At 41.2% G+C, this 18,723-nt stretch overlaps 1 protein-coding gene across 1 annotated transcript in view; it reads right to left on the reverse strand.

The window, feature by feature from the left end:
- Positions 1 to 18,723, reverse strand: part of CSGALNACT1 (chondroitin sulfate N-acetylgalactosaminyltransferase 1) — a 147,524-nt gene that overhangs the window by 41,052 nt on the left and 87,749 nt on the right. Inside the window, exon 4 of the mRNA XM_006896973.1 lies at positions 2,821 to 2,922. Coding sequence (XP_006897035.1) covers positions 2,821 to 2,922 — 102 coding nt within the window. The remainder of the gene's footprint in view (positions 1 to 2,820; positions 2,923 to 18,723) is intronic.

Below are 18,723 nucleotides of genomic sequence, written 5' to 3' on the forward strand. Positions count from 1 at the left end.
AGTCTACTCCAAAACTGCTTAGTTCAACCTCTAGCTCCATGTTCTCTGCTGTGGAGTAAACCTCAGAAGTTTTCTAAACTTTAGCTAAAATATTCTTGCCAATCTAATGATTTTTTTAAAAAATCAGGTTCTATGTGTTCTTTCCTCAACAAGAAATTTTCTAATCAAGAATTCAGTTGACTAGTTAACTCAATACCAAGAAGAATGCCTTGGTAAGAGTACTTAGGCATGCCAGCAAGCAGAAAGGGTTCATTTTCCATTGCAATGTCTAAACTGACTTTCCACTCATTAATAACACTGCTGTCAATTTGGTTATAAATGTCTATCAGCAGACATCTAGTCATCCTCAAATATGACGGGAAGGGCACATTCTAGATTCACTAGGATAAATCCAGTAGCATCAAATTTATTTGAATTCAGAGTGACTTTCCATTGGATTTCCAAGGCTGTAAATGTTAATGAGAGGAGAATGCCCATCTTTCTCTTGTAGAGCACTAGTGAATTCTACCCACTTTCAGTTAGCAGCAAACATGTAAGGAAGTACACCACCACAGTTATTCAACGGGATTGTTGATGTTGTTATTAGGTGCCATTGACAACAACAGATGTGAAATTTGATCTATCTTATGCCACCATCTCTGATATATTTGAGCCCATTCTTACAGTCACTGTATAAATCCATTTTATTGAAGGACTGCATCCCTTTCACTGCCTCTCCATTTTTCCAAATATGATGTCTTTTTTCAAGGACCAGTCCTTCTAACAACATGCCAAAATATGTGAGATGAAGCTTTACCATTCTGGCCTCTAAGGTATACCCTGGCTGCATTTTTCCCCAAGAGGTCCTCAATTCTGTTTATACAGACACTTAGATAAAACTTATTGCCACTGAGTCAATTCGAGCTCATAGTGACCTTCCATTGGGTTTCTGAAGCTGTAAATCTTTAGAAGAAAGCCCAGTAAATTTGAACCACTAGAGATGTATAGTGTTACAGGTTAGCAAATGTCATATCATGAGGAACAGGGCAGATGGCTGCAATCAAGGCCTCTCAGGGGCAGCTCCTGCGCTGGACCACCACCTTCCTGTAAAATAACTTACAATCCGGGCTGCTTGCTAGAATCAAGGAACAAACTTTTTTTTAAAGTATGCCCAAGAATGAATACTCCCAGAAATGCTTAGAGCTACCCACAGAGCGGATGATATGAATTCTAATAATTCATGATGGTCCTCCCTAAGCAGAGATGAGAAAGAGATCTGAATGCCCTGGAGCAGAAGGATTTTCATTTCACTTACGGTGAGGATACAGAAGTATTTTATTCTATTTGATCTCCCTCAGACTAGAGCCACAGCCTTGGGTTTTTAATAGTTTTAAACTTCTTACTGCTTTAGACCAAAGATCCACAAATTTCTTCGTACAAGGGCAGGTAGTAAATAGTTGATTTTTTCAGCTTACATCATTTTGGTCATGACGACTCCACTTGGCAGTTTTAGGCCCAAAGTAGCAAAAACAGTGTGTGAGCCAATGACTGTGGCTATGTTCAAATGCAACATTATTGATAACATCAGTGAGAAGGTACCATCTGTCCAGTGAGCAGGAGACGTTCAAGTTCAGCTTTAGAATGTTTGAGTCACTGGCATCTGGTCTTGGGCTTAAGATTGCTGTTAACAAAGCATGAAAACAAACACAAGGAGTACTCACTCCATCTTGAAATCTCGTCCTTCATTTGACTGACATCTTAGCCCCATTTATCAGAAACTCAAAACAAAGATCTCTATTTCTATTCAAATCACATGGACCTATTCAGAATATTTCTGCCAGGAGTAGCACTATTTTGTGAAGGAAATATACATTAGTTCACACTAACTCCCTCATTATCCTCAAGACAGAACCAACTCATAGCTGAGCCTCCACTGGATTTCCAACCTGTAAATCACAGGAAAACTTTCATCTTTCTCCCATGGAGCTGCTAATCTATTCAAACAAGTGGGACTTGGTTTTTGGTAGTAGATTCATTCTCTATGGACGACCACCAGAGTTTCCAGATTATTTAATTAGAGCCCTGCAAACTTTAGGAGCAAATTTGCAGGCAGTATGGCATTTGAGGGGACCTGGCATCCTCACTGGTAGAAAGAGTCATGAGGGTTTTTATTTTTAAGGAGAGGGGGGAAAAGGTATCAATGCTTCTCTCAAATCCAGTTATTCCTCTATGCATTTGATCAGTGAGATATAAATATACAGTTCCGGATGCCCTGGCTCTACAGCTTTTGCTTAAATCATTTCTGTTCAACTAGGTAGGTTGAATCAAGGATCCTGCTATAGCCATCACTTCTGGCTTCCCTGTAATCTCTCAAAATGCATAATGAATGAAAGGTACAGGGGTGAGGCCATTTGCTAAGTGGCTAAGACGGAGAATGGCTATCACTGGGAGTCTTACAAGCAGTGACTGAGACAGAACTCATTACACAGCCGTGCTCTTCATAATTCCCACCTTGCAACGTAAAGTGCCCAAAATCTGTGGCACTAAAGAGTGATTAGACCCAATCATGCAGAAGCCCAGAGCGTCCCACATTCCCTAGCCTGGCTGCACAGGGCAGTTTATCTCCAGCTGTCAAAGTCATCACCCCTGCACAGATAGGATAAGTGTCAGGCAGGTGGTCTCCCAGGAAAAGAGGAGACTTCCACGTGGCCAGCAACAAATCAATCTCCAGTTCCTCCACCGTGTAAATAATAATAAATCTAAGCAAAATGTTCAGCCTTGGACGTGTGGTCCTGAGCTCAGTTACCATGACCCCCTCCTCCAGTTCCATGTCATACTCACTTGGAAGTGTTTTCAAGTATTCCTTTGACCTCATTCATTTGTTCTTTCCCAAAGTAAACAACCGTGAGATGAATTCGCCCATCCTGCTGGATGCACATCTCCCTAGAAAACAAAACATATGCTTATCTGCTTCCTGTTCTCATATTAATAGCCAAGGCCAAACACATTATTTATCAAGCACAAAGGGTCTTGTTAAACAAAAGAGCTGGGACTGAGAGGCATTTCTAGTAAGCTGTCATAATTTAAAAAAATACAAAACACCTCAACACAACAAAATCAAGCAAACCCAACTCATGATGACCTTATATTGGGTTTGTCAGGTTGCATATTTTCATTAATAAGACTATCTGTCTTTCTCCTGTGGAATGGCTGGTAGTTTTGAACCACTGATCTTTCAGCTAGTAGTCTAAATGTAACTTACTGTGTCGCCAGGGCTCTTTATTTGGTTTTTACAGTTACCTGCATCTGTACAGAGAGAGATCTAGGAAGCAAAAACTCAAATGCAAGGGGCCACAAGCTCCATCTGCTACATACAAAGGCATATGTATGCTTATATACATATTTGCATGCACACATAGTTTAATGTGAACTCTTCACATAATTTTGTGTAAACTCACTGACTGCCATCAAGTCAATGCCAAATCATAAAGACACGACAGGACAGAGTAAAACTGAACCACACGGTTTTGAAAGTTTGAAATTGTCACAAAAGCACTATTTCACCTTTTCCCCCAATGAAGTGGCCAGTGGATTCCAACCACAGACCTTCTGATTAACAGCCCAACTCTTTTCCATTGCACCACCAAGTCTTTACTTATCTCTCTCTATCTCTGTGTGTGTGTGTGTGCGCATGTGCTTGCTGAAAATGAAGAATATTTGAAGCACATCCTGAAGAAATTAAAGGCTATAATGTTCAATAGGTATTATACCACAATATAAAGAAAACAAAAATCTACACAACTGGATAACATCATAATAAATGGAGTAAAGACCAAGTTTTCAGTAATCATTTTATTTGAATCCACCATCAACACCCAGAGAAGTAGCAGTCTACAAATCAAATCATGCATTGCATTGGGCAAAACTACTACAAAGGACCTCCTTAGAATGCTGAAGACCAAGGGTGTCACTTTAATGAGTAAAGTACATCTGGACAAAGCCATGGTATTTTGAATGGCTTAATGTATGTAACAGCTGGACAATGGATAAGAAAGACCAAAGATGTCTCTGAATTGTGGTGGTGTATGAAAAGAAATGCCAAAAGGACAAAGCAGTCTGTCCTGGAAAAAGTGTAGCACATGCCATTATTGCCTTTTCAATTCCTTGCTACACATCTAAGAGCTGGACAACAAATAAGGGTGACAGAAGAATTGATGTCTTGAGATGTATTAGGGAAGGGTACTGAACAGCCCATGGACTGACAAAAGAACAGCTGTGTCTTAGAGAAAGTGAAGCCAGCATGATCACTGGAGCCAAGAATGGCAACCCTTTCTCTCCCATTCGTGGAGCATATTACTAGGACAGGCTATTCCACAGAGAGGAGCATCATGCTTGGAACGCTGGAGGGTCAGCATAAGAGAGGAAGACCCTCAATGGGGTGGATTGATACAGTGATTGCAGCAATGGGCTCAAGATGATGAGGATGACACAAGATAGGGCAGGTTTCTGATCTGTTCATATGGTCACTATGTGTCATACTCAACTCAATGGTATTTAACAACTACATGGTGATACTTGGGATTACATACTTTGAGCATGTTGTCAGGAGAGGCCAGTCTTAAGGAAGGACAGCATGTTTAGAAAAATAGAGGACATCCTGTTTGGAAAAGTAAAGGAGAGGAGGAGCTTGAATGAGATGGACGCGCGCATAGACTGCAACAACAGGCGTAGGCCAGCTTTCCTTCTGTGGGACATGGACTGGGACTGACTCTAAGCACCAACAACACAACATGTGTGTGTTATGCAAATATGATGTATATATATGTGTACATATAATTTTAAGATCCATTTCTAGAAGCAAGTTAATGGAAAAGGGTGGGATGAAATTTGAAGCTATTTTGCATGTCCTTTCATTTTTCTCTGCATTAGCTTATGTTTAACCTTTAGACAACACTCTACGTCATCATTTTCCAGAAATCTTAGAGCTCTATTTGCCAAGGCCAACTGTGCCAATGCCTTTGATAATGACATTAAAAAGGAATGACTAACTTGGTGGGGTTTATGGAAGAAAAAGAAAAGATAGGATTTCTGCCCTCAAAATATGTATCCGAGAAATAAAATGTGCTCAGATAAAATAATCAGATAATTTGTGGTGGCACAGGAAAAAAAATGATACAGAATCCCAAAAGCATGGTAATCTGTGGCTGTAATGGTTGGGGCTAGAAGGCCGGCCAAGGTTTAGAACAGTAGAGAGATGGAAGAAGAGAATTCTAGATGAGAGAAATATCACAGGTTACACTGACCTCAGGCAAGAAACATGCAGCATGCGTCCTGTTAACAAGCTGAGTTCTGAGATTTCTGCTTCTCTCTGTAGAAGGAAGTTAAGCACTGCCTTGGGAACTCAAAAGCGATGGCAGCACTCGCGGAAGCCAACAAGGAACAAGGAACGGAAGCCTGGGAAGCGACAACGTGCTTCCCAACTGAGTGTTCACTCTTAGCTACGGGCCCGCAGAATGAATCAATACCCACCACCAGCAAAACTCGCTTCCCATGAAGGATTCCTTTCTCCAACTCACCAGATAATGCTTTGGCTTTGTTTTCCAGGGGAGAACAAAAACACAGAGAGAGAGCCAAACATGGGATCTGCTGTGCTTTGAAACTGCATGCAGTTGGAGGAACTCCATCCTAGAATTTGGAAAGGCTCACCACTAAGTCTGAATAAAAAGCAATCTCATTTTTCTAGCAACATCTTTGCTATAACCATCTCCGATATTTTAAAATCTATTCAAAGCACTTCCTACTTTCAAGAAAGAAAACAGATGCAATGGGCCCTCATTCTTTATTGACATGGTTTTGTTATCAGGTGCATTTGAGTCAACAAAGACTCATTAGTGATCCTATGAATCTGAACCTATCCAGTGCCATCTTTACCATCTCCAATATACTAGAGTCCTTTGTAACAGTTATTATGTAAATCTGTCTCTCATTGAAGGTCTTCCTCTCTGTCATTGAACCTTGATGCGTTTTTCCAGGGATGGGCTCGGGCTCCTCTTCACAACATGCCCAAAGTATGTGGGAAAAGGTTTCACTACACCTGCCTCCATGGAACACTCTGGATGTACTCTTTCCAAGATATTTGTTTGTTTGTTTGGCAATTCATGAGTTATTCAGTATTCTTCTCCAAATACTAGAACTCAGAAGCATCAACTCTTCTTCTGTTGTTCTTAGTCACTGCCCAACTTTCAGAAGCATAGCAAGTAGCTGAAAAGATTATAGCTTGAATCAGGTACACCTTAGTCTTTAAACTGGCGTCACTACCACTTAGCACCTTGACAGCAGACTTGCCCAATGCGACACCTCTTTTGATTTCTTGGGTGTTGATTGTAATGGAGTGAAGCTTCCCCAAAAAAGATATAACAAGGAAATGGGAAGGAAAGGGGTAAAAAAAAAAGAAAAAAGACAGCAGGAGTTGTTCTACACTCTAAGTTTCCATTTTTTTTAGTTCATTTAGACCTTCAACAAACATATGTTGATGATACAGTGTGCCAACATTTTACCAGGATATTTAAAAAAAATTATTAAGACATTTCTGTACTTGAGAAGTTCCCCTGCTACTGTTCATAAGTAACACCATGTGTTACTGTGAGGTGCCAGTGACTAGGACTCATAAAGACCCTGTGAACAACAAATCGGCACCTTCTGCCATTCCTAAAAACACCAATATGCTCAAACCCATTATGACTGTCACTGTGTCACTCTATCTTGTTGAGGGTCTTCCTCTCTTTGACTCTCTACTTTCCCCATGTATCGTGTAATCAATAAATACTCTGTGTGAGTATGAACACAGTGCTACAGAATGGCTGTGCTGTCTGCCTGCAGAGTCTCGAGAGTATTTGAAATGCAATTCTTACCAGACTCCACTCCCTGGAGAGACGTGTTAATGTGAAAGACATGTTAGATAGTGTGTGTGCTGGGTGTGTGTAAGTGACTGTACACATTAAGAAACTATTATAGTATTTGATACCCCAATGGCACAAGGTTCAACATCACAGCAAACCCAGATTACCTCAGTACAGGAAACTGACAAGGAGTGATGTACAAAGTAGAATAATGTTCCTCCAAAATATAGTAACACTAGTCTGACTTAGCAGTGGTTGAGTTATCAAGTCAAATACATAGCGACTCTATGAATAAAGGACCTGAATTATGTTCTAGAATTAATTATATATTTTAAAATGTTAACAGATTAAAATACATTAATATAATTAATATTATATGAAATATAACTATATTACTATAACTCTATTATATTATTCTTTCTATGTTAATAAATATTACATAATATATATGTAATTATAATATATATGTAACCAGCGACACTAAGAACTAAAGTTCAGAACCCTATTCTATTCTGTGAAATCCTCACACTTCCTGGCACACAACAGGCCACTGAAGCAGTCATCATGTCAAACCAACTGGTTAAGGGTCTTCCTCTCCTTTGCCAACCCTCCACCCTTCCCAGCATCATGTCCCTCTTCAAAAACAGCCCCTCCTAGCAATATGTCCAGTATGTGAGGCAAAGCCTCTTCATTCTTGCCTCCAAAGAGCACTCGGGCTACACCCTCTTTGACACATGTCTGTTTGTTCACTTGGTTGTTCATGGGATGTTCAGTGTTCTTCTCTAACATCACAGTTCAAAGACGTCAATTCTTTTTCTGTCATCCTTATTCACTGCCCAGCTCTCAGATGCACAGCAAGATATTGAAAAGATCATGGCCTAAATCAGACACACTTCAGTCTTCAAACTGACATCACTGCTCGCAATTATTTGGAAAGGTCCCTAGCTGCAGATTTTCCCAGCGCAATGTGCCTCCTTATTTCCTGAGTGCTATTAATTGTGGATCCAAGCAAGATGAAATTGACAGTTTCAATCTTCTCTCCATCCATCATGATGCTGCCTATTGGTCTAGTGGTAAGAATTTTTGTTTTCTTGACATTGAGATGCAATCCATACTGAAGACTACATTCCTTGATCTTCTGTAACTAGTGCTTCAAGTCCTCCTCACTTTCAACAAGCAAGGTTACGTCATCTGCATAATGCAGGTTGTTGATGAATCTCCCTCAAATCCTGATACCACATTCCTCTTCAGAGAGTCCAGCTTCTCTGATAATTTTCTCAGCATACAGATTAAATAGGTATGAAGAGAAAATACAACCCTGACACAATCCCCTCTCAATCTAAAGATTATATATATATAATTGTGTACTGTCAAGAGAACTGACCAATAGCTGACCCTTCAATGAGTTTCCAGAGGCAGTTAATTTCACAGAAAGAGACCGCCCATCTTTGTCTCACAGAGCAGTTGGTGGGTTCAAATGATGTGCAAATATATATATATTTCTGAAATGACACCTTCCTACTGACTAGAATGTTCTTTCAGGTTGTATTGGCCAATCTGGCATAAGGGGCTAAATCAAGCCTCCCATTCCCTATATAATGAAGTCTGCTGGCCAGCTGAAAAGTTAGTGCTTCAAATCCACCAGCTACTCCCTGGAAGAAAGATGTGTAGTCACCTCTCAAAACCACTGAGAGACTCAGAGGGTCACCAGGAGTCAGAATTGCTCAATGGCAGTGAGTTCTATTCCCTATCTACTCCCTTCCCCAGGAAAGTCTTTTTTAGGGGCATTTATACTCATCAGTACAAATCTTTAGGTGTGGCCTGGAAGTTATAGACCAAAGCTCCTGAATAACTCCAAGGATCATTTCTCTGGAGTTAAGGACAAAGGTCTTACATTGGCAAATCAAGCTGCTCTGATTGGAAAAAACCAAGGCCCCAGAAATTGATGGCATAGCAATTGACATATTTCAACAAACAGACACTGCCCTCGATGCACTCTGTCAAGAAGGACAATCAACTGGCCAACAGACTGGAAGAGATCTATATTTATTCCCAATACAAAGAAAGGGGACCCAACAGAGTGCGGAAATTATCGAACAATATCATTGATATCACAAGATTCTGCTGGGGGATATCGAAAAAATGACTGAAACAGCACATCAACAGAGGACTGGCAGAAGTGCAGGCTGAGTTTAGAAGAGGCCGTGGTACTAGGGATATTATAACTAATGTTATATGGATCTTGGCTGAAAGCAGAGAGTACCAGAGGAATGTCTATCTGTGTTTCATTGACTCTGCAAAGGTATTTCACTGTGTTGATCACAACAAACTGTGGCTGACTTGAAGAAGAATGAGAATCCCAGAACACTTGCTCGTGATTATGCAAAACCTATACTTGGACTAGGAGGCAGTCGTCAGAACAGAGCAAGGAAACACTGCATGCTTCAAAACTGGGAAGACTGTATACCAGGGATGTGTCCTCTCTCCATACCTTTTCAATCTATATATAGAACAGATTATCTCGGAAGCTGGGCTCTATGAGGAGAAATGTGGCATAGGATTGGAGGAAGTCTCATCAACAAACTGTGTTATGCAAATGACAATCCTGCTTGCTGAAACTGAGGAGGACCTGAAGCACTTGCTGCAGAAGGTCATGGACCACAGCCTTATATATGGATTAAAGCTCAACCTCAAGGAAAACAAAAATTCTCACCACTGGGCCAATTGGCAGCATCATGATAGATGTTGAAGAGATAAAAATTGTAAACAGTTTTAGTTTGCTTGGCTCCACATTTAGCACTCTTGGTATCAGCATGCAGGAAATTAAAAGATGAATTTCTTGGGAAAGTATGCTGTCAGAGACTTCGCCAAAGTATAAAAGAGCAATGATGTCAGTCTGGAGACTAAGGTGCACCTGATCCAGGCCATAGTCTTTGCAATTACTTGCTATGCATCAGAAAGCTGAATGATGACTAGGAATGATAGAAGGAGAATTGATACCTTTGAGCTATGGTGCTGGATAAGAGTATTGAATATATCAAGGACTGCTAGGAGAACAAACAGGTTCTTCCTAGAGAGGGTGAGACGAGGTTGCTCCTTGGAGACAAGAATTCTGAAGCTTTGTCTAACATACTTTGGTCATGTTGCAAAGAGGGACCAGTCCTTGGAAAGGGATGTCCTGCTTCGGAGGGTGGAGGGACTGCGCAAGAGAGGAAGACCCTCATGAGATGGATTGACTCAGTGACTGGTGTATTGGAGGTAGGTGTGTCAGAGATAATAAGATTGGCACAGGATAGGGCGGAGTTCAGAGCTACTGTACACAAGGTTGTTATGAGTCGCAGGCGACTAGGAAACAAGTAACAACAACTCCAGAGAGCCACATCCTCATGGAGAGAATTCACCCTATGGTGTGTCTTAGCCTTAGCACCACTGAGCACCAGGTGACTGTTCACTGCAAGATGAGCTATACTGTGCACTGCAGAATGTTTAGCACCATCTTTATTTTCTACTCACTCCACCAGTTGTGAAAATGTCTCCAGACACTGCTAAATGTCCTAGAGTAGGGAGGAGCAAAGAATTGCTCCTGCTGGAGAATTACTAGCTTAATGGATGAATTGGGCTCAGGTGCACCACTTGATTCGTCAAAGCAGCAGTGTGATTGTGAACACCAGGCCCATCACTAGGGTTGGCACTGTTTTTCTGGTAATTCCAGCGAGACTCAGAGAAAGAGGTGCCAAAACAAAACAAAAAAACCAACAACAACAACAAACAAACAAAACCAAACCACCAACTAAAGAAGTTTCTTTACAGGAGCATTATTAGGGCTGTTGAGTGCTTAAGCAAAGACTTTTGGAGACTTCATATAATGGTACATGGCACAGTAGACATTACTGGAGCACTGTTGTTATGTTGCTACATACCACTGAGTGAGAAATGACCCACAGCTGACTTTCCAGTGGGTTTTCAGAGGCAGTACATCGCACAGGAGAAGACTGCCTACCTTTCTCCCGCAGAGAATCTGGTGGACTCGAACCTCATGCCTTTGTGTTGGCGGCCCAACTCCTTACCACTAAGCTACCAGCGTTCCCTCAGTGGCACTGGGTGTGTCCACAACACTGACTGCTGTCTGGTCTGAAGCTGTGAGCCGACTACTCAGCTGTGTGGCAGGTCCTAGAGACTGATCTGTGTATGAGCACGTGAGAGGTCTATGAGGGGACCTACAAAGACTTGGAAAGGTTTAGGAAGTTGGAGCCCTTCCCATTATGGGTGAAAGTGGTAGCAGAGAAACTGTATTTCACACAGTTAATAATAACTCTTTTCACACCTAGAAACCTAGAAGTACTCAGATTATCAATAGTAAAGGTTTATGGAACACCTTTCTTACCTAGTGCATTTGTTGGACTAAAATGAACAAGGAATAATCATGGAGGGGTCCTGCAGTGACCAACCACCCAGATTTACCTGGGATTCTCTGATTTCAGCACAGGAAGTCCCACATTCGAGGAAACTCCACGCTGATGGTCCTCCCTCAGGGACTGCACATCCTACTGCACAGAATGGGCAGCTGAGCATGTGAGGCGGAGCAGCATAAATGCAGTAATGGAGACACTCAGTTGGTGTCAGGAGAGTGGTTCATTCTCAATGGGATTCTTCCAATTTCCCTCAAAGCCCCCACTGGGAGGAAGATCAAGGACAAAGGGGCATCTAAGCTGAGACTTGACAGGTGAGGAGGGTTCATGCAGGCAAAAACCAAGAGGAGAAAGGGCTTTCCCAGCCGAGACAAAGCACAGGTGCAAGGAAATCACATCACTCCTATTTTCCAAGACAATTTTCTATTCAAGTGTATCAGGTATGGAAGGAAACCCACTTAGATTTCAAGCATCTTTATGCAAATGAAATGACACATAATAGCCCATCAGTCCCCAAAATGTGCCTTAAGGCCTGCTTTGACAAGAGGAAGAAAATCACTCAGGCATAAAAGAGACTTAAAAAGGGGGAACCAGTGCTGCTCTGGAGAGGGAATAGAGGGATTGGGGACCTCTGGGACTCCAGTCTTAAAAAGAAAAGAATGAAAGGTGCTTTTCTTTTGGTGGGTTCTCTGCCTCTTTCCCCCAAGTTGAGTAAATAGATAATTCTTCAATTCTAGTGTGTAGTGTGGGTCTGTCATCGTTAAGAGAGAATGAATTCTGACTCATCGTTAAGCAGTGATGGACCTGGTTGCCTATCTCTGAACAGAAAATATCTTTTCCAGTTGAATACATTCTACTATGGACACATTCTATAAAATCTGTGGCTCAAATGTACTAAGAAACAACATTGTTAGGTGCATAAAAGGAAATTTTTATGCAAGTAAGGTGAATGATATAGATCCAAGTCTCAGAAACATACTACTCATAAAACTTCCCTCTTCTATACTAGTGTATTAATGCGGAGCTCCAGTGTCCTAAATGGGTAGAAGTTGTGCAGTCAACCAAAAGTGGGTGGTTCAAAGCCACCAAATGCTCTTTTGGAGAAGGAGGCCACCTCCTCCAAGGCAATTTATAGCCTCTGAAAACACACTAGAGGGTCAGCTGTGAGTTCCAACTTGACGGCACATGACAAGGCCACAAGCCTTTTTTGACATTTAAAAGCTGCATGTGCAACAAATGGAGGTGACTGTGATAAAGAATTTACTGCAAGTAGGGTTCGGTTCAGTGGCTTCAAAGTGAGGGCAAATTTACATAACATTAAAGGGCAAGGAGAGTTATCAACTGGACATCTGGAACTTGGAGACTTACTGCACTAAATTAAAATATTATAAATGTTTTGAGAGAAATAAAAGACAAGTGAAGAGGAGAAAAGAAAGGGGTATTTTTTTAAAAGATGAATGGCCAAAATCTGAAGAGGAGCGTAGTAACATATAAAGGAGTTCTCAGTTCAGCTGGAAGTAGTCGAAATAAAACTCAAGTATACTTGAAATGAATAGGAAGAGTTTTTTTTTTAATGGTGAAGAATATTTTCCATAAAAATAAGTGTTTCTGAGAGAGACCTAGAAGAGCCTTCACCCACCCCAAATCAACAGCATTTTCATTATGTGATTCTTCCTATAAGTGAATTACATAATAAATACATATAAGAATAAAGTAGATAGGTTAAAAATGAGTAAGTAGATGGGTTAAAAATCTTTAACCTGGGCACTATGGGAAATTAAGCAGTCAAAAAACCAAATGTGAGAATGGTTTCTAGGGTAAAATGAGGTGATTAAAGAGAGAAGGGGCGAAGGTAGGAAGACGAAGAAGAACATGCAGGTTTATGCCAACGCACCACTAAGGACAGAGGGGAAAGAGAGAAACTTGAAGCGCCTTTGCAGCAAGGTCTCTGGCTGCAGCAAGCTCCTTGAGCTGGTTTTCTCTCAATTCCTGGCAACAGATAAAGGAACCCTCACACTGGCATCCAGGGGAAATGAAGAACTCACATAGAGAGAAGCATATGGAGGTTGAGTGGCTCCTAAAAATGGACCAAATAATGACAGCAAGGTGGTCGTAACCTGTAGAGTAAAATTCCCACTGCTCTCCAAGGAGACACATGAAGGCAGGAAGCATTCTGGATGCATTTCTAAGACAAGTGACTTTGTTCTTTGTTCTTCTGACAGTCTGTTATCTTCAATCCTTTTCAACACCACAATCCAAAGGCATCATTTCTTCTCTCATCCTTATTGTTGTCCAATGTCCAGATGCATTGTAAATAACTGAAAGTACCATGACTTGCGTCAGTCATGTCTTGGTCATTAAACTGAAATCCTTGCTCTTTAGCACTTTGGAGAGGTCTTTCACAGCAAGGCAGCACATCTTTTGACTTCTTCACTGCAGCTTCCATGCTTCCTGACTGTGGATGCAAGTCAATGGAATCATTAACAACTTCAATCTTTTTTCAGTTTATCATGATGTTGCTTATTGGTCCAGTTATTAGGAATGGGAATCCCAGAACACTTGATCATGCTAATGCGAAACCTATACTTGGACCAGGAGGCAGTCATCCGAACAGAGCAAGGAAAAACTGCATGGTTCAAAATTGGGAAGGATGTACACCAGGGATATGTCCTATCTCCATATCTTTTCAACCTATATGCAGAAAGGATTATTCAGGAGGCTGGGCTCTATGAGGAGAAGTGTGGCATCAGGATTGGAGGAAGATACATTAACAATCTGGGCCAACTGGCAGCATCAGGATGGATAGTGAAGAGATAGAGATGATTCATAGCTTTAGTTTGCTTGGCTCCACAGTTAACACTCTTGGCACCAGCAGCGAGGAAATTAAAAGACATGTTGCTGTTAGGGACCTCTCTGAAGTACTGTAGAGCAATGGTATTACTCTGGAGACGAAGGTGTGCCTGATACAGGCCATGGTCTTTGCAATTACTTGCTATGTGTCAGACAGCTAGACAATGACTAGGAATGACAGAAGGAGAATTGATGCCTTTGACCTATGGTGATGGAGAAGAGTATTGAATATACCATGGAATGCTAAGAAAACGAACAGGTTCATCCTGGAAAGGGTTAAACTATGTTGCTTCTTGGAGGCAAGGATTCTGAGGCTTTATCTAACATACTTTGGACATGTTGTAAGGAGGGAGGGGTCCTTGGAGAGGGACATCATGCTTGGAAGGGTGGAGGGATAGTGCAGGAGAGGAAGACCCTCTATGAGGTGGATTGATTCAGTGACTGGGGTAAGGGGGGTAGGTATGTCAGAGACAGTGAGATTGGCACAGGATAGAGCAGGGTTTAGGGCTATTGTACATAGATAGGGTCACTATGAGTCGAAGGCAACTCAATGGAACATAACAACAACATATTGAAGTATAATCTAAACCTGCAGTGCTAGGAAAACCCCCCACAACTTTCCACCCAACACAGAGCAGGTTCCTCCTCATTAAATACCGAATTACCAAAGGCTGAGGTAAACTCCTCTTTAATGGTTTTCTCCCCGTCTTCTGGGAAGGCTGGCTCAAGCTTTGTGGATCACTTAGTCCTTTTCCCACTCAACTCCTAGTTATGGGGTTCTCTTTCTTTTACTGATATTAAGTTTTAATTTTTGTAAACATAAGAAATGCTTACAATTATACAATTATTAAAATAAAAAGATAATATGCTTAGGACAAAAGGCACCCACTATAATCATCTTGGAGTAAATTTTGTCTCCAGAGCCAATGCTAAGCATAATTCCTAAATGTGATCAAGTGTTCTTTGGTGCCCTGCATATTGCAGCCCACACCCAACTATTACCCTAGATGAGACTTTTCCCGGGCACTCCACCTCCACTAGACAGGAGCCACTTTGCATCTCCTACTCTGTATCCAATCCTGTTCTCTCTCGAGCATTCCTATTTCTTCTGGCCAACAAGAAAATTTGTTCAATTTCTTAGTCATTTGGAATTCTTTCTTCAGGAATGGAGAAAGAATGCACCTGGAATATTTTATACATGTGAAGATGGCAAGTCTTTGTCTTGCTTACTTTAGATATGACGTCAGTAAAGACCAATTGCTACAAAAGGAGAGAGGCAGTGGCTACAAGGAACACCCTCCCTGACAGAGACTGACAGGATAGCTTCTGCAATGCACACCAATGTTCATGGACATCGTGCCATAGTGGGCAAGGATTTTTCCTACTATACATGAGGTAACCAAGAGTTAAAGTCAACTTAAAGACAACAATAACTTACCAGATGAATGCTGAAGCGTGAAAATCTACAACAATCTCTGTCAGGCTCCTATGCAAAGGGTCCCATCTGGATCTCTACTTCTACTTTTTAGAAGGTACTAAAGTGTAGGGGTATGAAGCTGACTTCTAAAAGATTCCTCAACAAAGTAACATCACAGAGAATTTTACACTTTAACAGAGATGCACTGGAGAGATAAAGTTTTCAAGACATTAATCAGAAATGGTAATAACTTCAACTAGGAGATCAAAGTTATGAAAAATAGTGAAGATCTTACCACTACCAAATGGCCAAGGAAAGGAACAAAGTCTATTGCCATAAATCCACAAGAGGACGTAGAGAAGAAACAGAAACGTTATATTAGCTTCATGTGGCTCCCAGAGGAAGCCCTGCCTCTAGAAGTGGTGCTAGAAGGTGAGATCATAGATCAGAAGCAGACTGGGGTGGTGAGGAGATCCCCAGAGGAGCACCTGGGAAGCCCGAGGGAACAACAATGTCCCACCTCAGGAAAGGTGCAGGCCAAAGGGAGAACCACAGCAGAATGTTCCTGACTTTCCAGACTGAGGAAAAGTTCCTATCATGAACTCAACCTCAGGAAGAAAAGGAAAGATTCTACATAACCAAAAGGACAAAAGATAATAATTTACTTAAAAAGGTCCTTTATTAGAGCAGGAAGAGGAGAAACAATGAGAAACAGCAGGCATTCCCAGACAAGTATTTTTTTGATATCCCCACTTCCTCATTCTCCCATTAAACCCCTTGAAAGAACCACAATCAGCTCAATTCATTGACAATGGAGTTAAAATGGAATCAGATGACCCTCCAGCAGGTTTCCAAAGGCTGTAAGTCAAACCAGGGGAGATGGGCCATCTTTCTCCCTCTGAACAGCTGGTGGAATCAAATCAACAGAGAGAGGTAGCTTTTGAGTCAGCAGAGCAATCAATCCTCTAGGGACTATCATCAGAACTTACTGCACCATTAAACATAGGGCAGAATTTTATCTTTCTCCCATTCCCTTCTTTATTTGTAAGACTAGAGCTTTAAAAAGTAAGAAAAATGAAAAGGAAACACTTGGGGGACTGGGGTTTTTCCCTCATTCTCTTAAGACTTAACTGAGGAATCACTTTGTGATCCAAATACACCTACCCCTTAGGAAAAGGGTTTACCACCAACTGTGCTAAATGAGGCTGATACAGCTAATATACAATAAACTTAAAGAGCCACAAACAGAAACTTCCAACAAAGGCTGCCAAAAATCCTAGCTTTGATCTTGCTCTCCTACAGTCATTCTCTCAGGCTACGGGAAAATAAAAAAGGGAATTGAAAAATACACTATCCTCAAAATATATAGCTAGTAGTGGAACCACAGCCCTCAGACAAGATGGGGAGATAGCCAAGGAGAATGCATCCATACTGTGTTAGAGAAAACAGAAGTCTGGGTAGCATTCTCCACATCATACAGAGAAAATATGGTGGGGAAAATCAAAACAAAATCAACATCCAGGATTGTTGTTGTTGTTGTTATGTGCCGTCGAGTTGCTTGCGACTCATAGCGACCCTATGTACAACAGCCCTAAACTCTGCTCTGTCCTGTGCCAATCGCACCGTCTCTGACACACCCATTCCGATTACCCCAGTCACTGAATCAGTCCACCTCCTACAGAGCCTTCCCCTCCTGCGCTGTCCCTTCACCCTCCCAAGCATGATGTCCCTCTCCAAGGACCTGTCCCTCCTTGCAACATGTCCAAAGTATGTTAGATGGAGCCTCAGAATCCTTGCCTCCAAGGAGCAGCCCGGTTTAACCCTCTCCAGGACCATCCAGGATAGCAACATTAAAAATCATGTCTAAAGAATAACAACTGCCACTCCTCTGTCAGTTTATCCATATCTGTGGACTGCCAAAAGAACAAATGATCTCAACAAGAAAAAAAGAAAACAATCCAATCGTGAAATGGGCACAGGATATGAATAGATACTTCACCAAAGAAGACATTCAGATGGCAGACACACACATAAAGAAATGTTAAAAAACCCTAGCTCTAAGAGATGCAAATCAAAACAACTATGAGATATCATCTCACACCAGAAAAAAAAGAAGGCTCAACAGAACATCTAACAAAAATGCTGGCGAGGCTTTGGAGAGATTGGAACCCTTATTACCTGCCGGCAGGAATGTAAAATGGTGTGACCACTGTGGAAGGTGGTCTCATGCTTTCTCAAAAAGTTGGACATAGAAATACCATTTGAACCAGCAATTCCACTAGAATTGTACCCCAAAATATACTAGAAATATACCCAAAAGAAACCAGAGCCAACACTCAAACAAATATATGCACATTCATGTTTACTGCTGCAGTATTTACAATTGCAAAGAGATGGAAGCAACCCAAGTACCCATCAACAAACAAATGGATTGAAAAATGATGGTACATTCACATAATGAAATACTATGCAGCACTGAAAAACAACAAACTTGTAAAACATTACATAACATGGGTGACCCTGGAAGACATTACACTGAATGAAATATCTCAATCTCAATAGGACAAATACTGCATAAAACCACTGTTACAGCAGGACTGACATGGGGGTTTCAGGGGAGAATAGGAAAAGTGTGGATAGATAATGAACACTGCACTGGAACAGATGAGGGAAAGAGCTATTTAAAAGGAATATATGATTAGGTATTAAATGTATGATAACAATCTTGGATAAGAGGTGCACTGCAAAGTGGCTTAGGAGAGGGGGAAGGAAGGGAGAGAGAGGAAGTTGTATAATAATAAATATTTTTTTAAAAGAAAGTGAACTGAGAAGGGCAAAAGGAAAGCGAGGGAGGAATATGTGCAACAATGAAAAAATGAAAATTATTTTTTGTAAACTTTCTTTAAAATTACAATAAAACAAAGTATTAACTTTTAAAAGATCATTAAACAAGAACAAGCTACTATAACTCAGAGAAAGTGTAGCCAGGGTGCTCTTTACAGGTAGGGATGATGAAACTTTGTCTTACATACTTTGGGCATGTTGTTAGGTGAGGCTAGTTCCTGGTGAAACCTATCATGTTTGGACAGGTCGAGGGTCAATGAAAGAGATGAAGATCCTCAATGAGACGGATCAACACTGACTATAGCAATGGGCTCAGGTATGTTGG

This window comes from Elephantulus edwardii, unplaced genomic scaffold, assembly GCF_000299155.1.
Source record: "Elephantulus edwardii isolate Elephantulus edwardi_28Jun2011 unplaced genomic scaffold, EleEdw1.0 scaffold00195, whole genome shotgun sequence".
In the NCBI taxonomy this organism is placed as follows: Eukaryota; Metazoa; Chordata; class Mammalia; order Macroscelidea; family Macroscelididae; genus Elephantulus; species Elephantulus edwardii.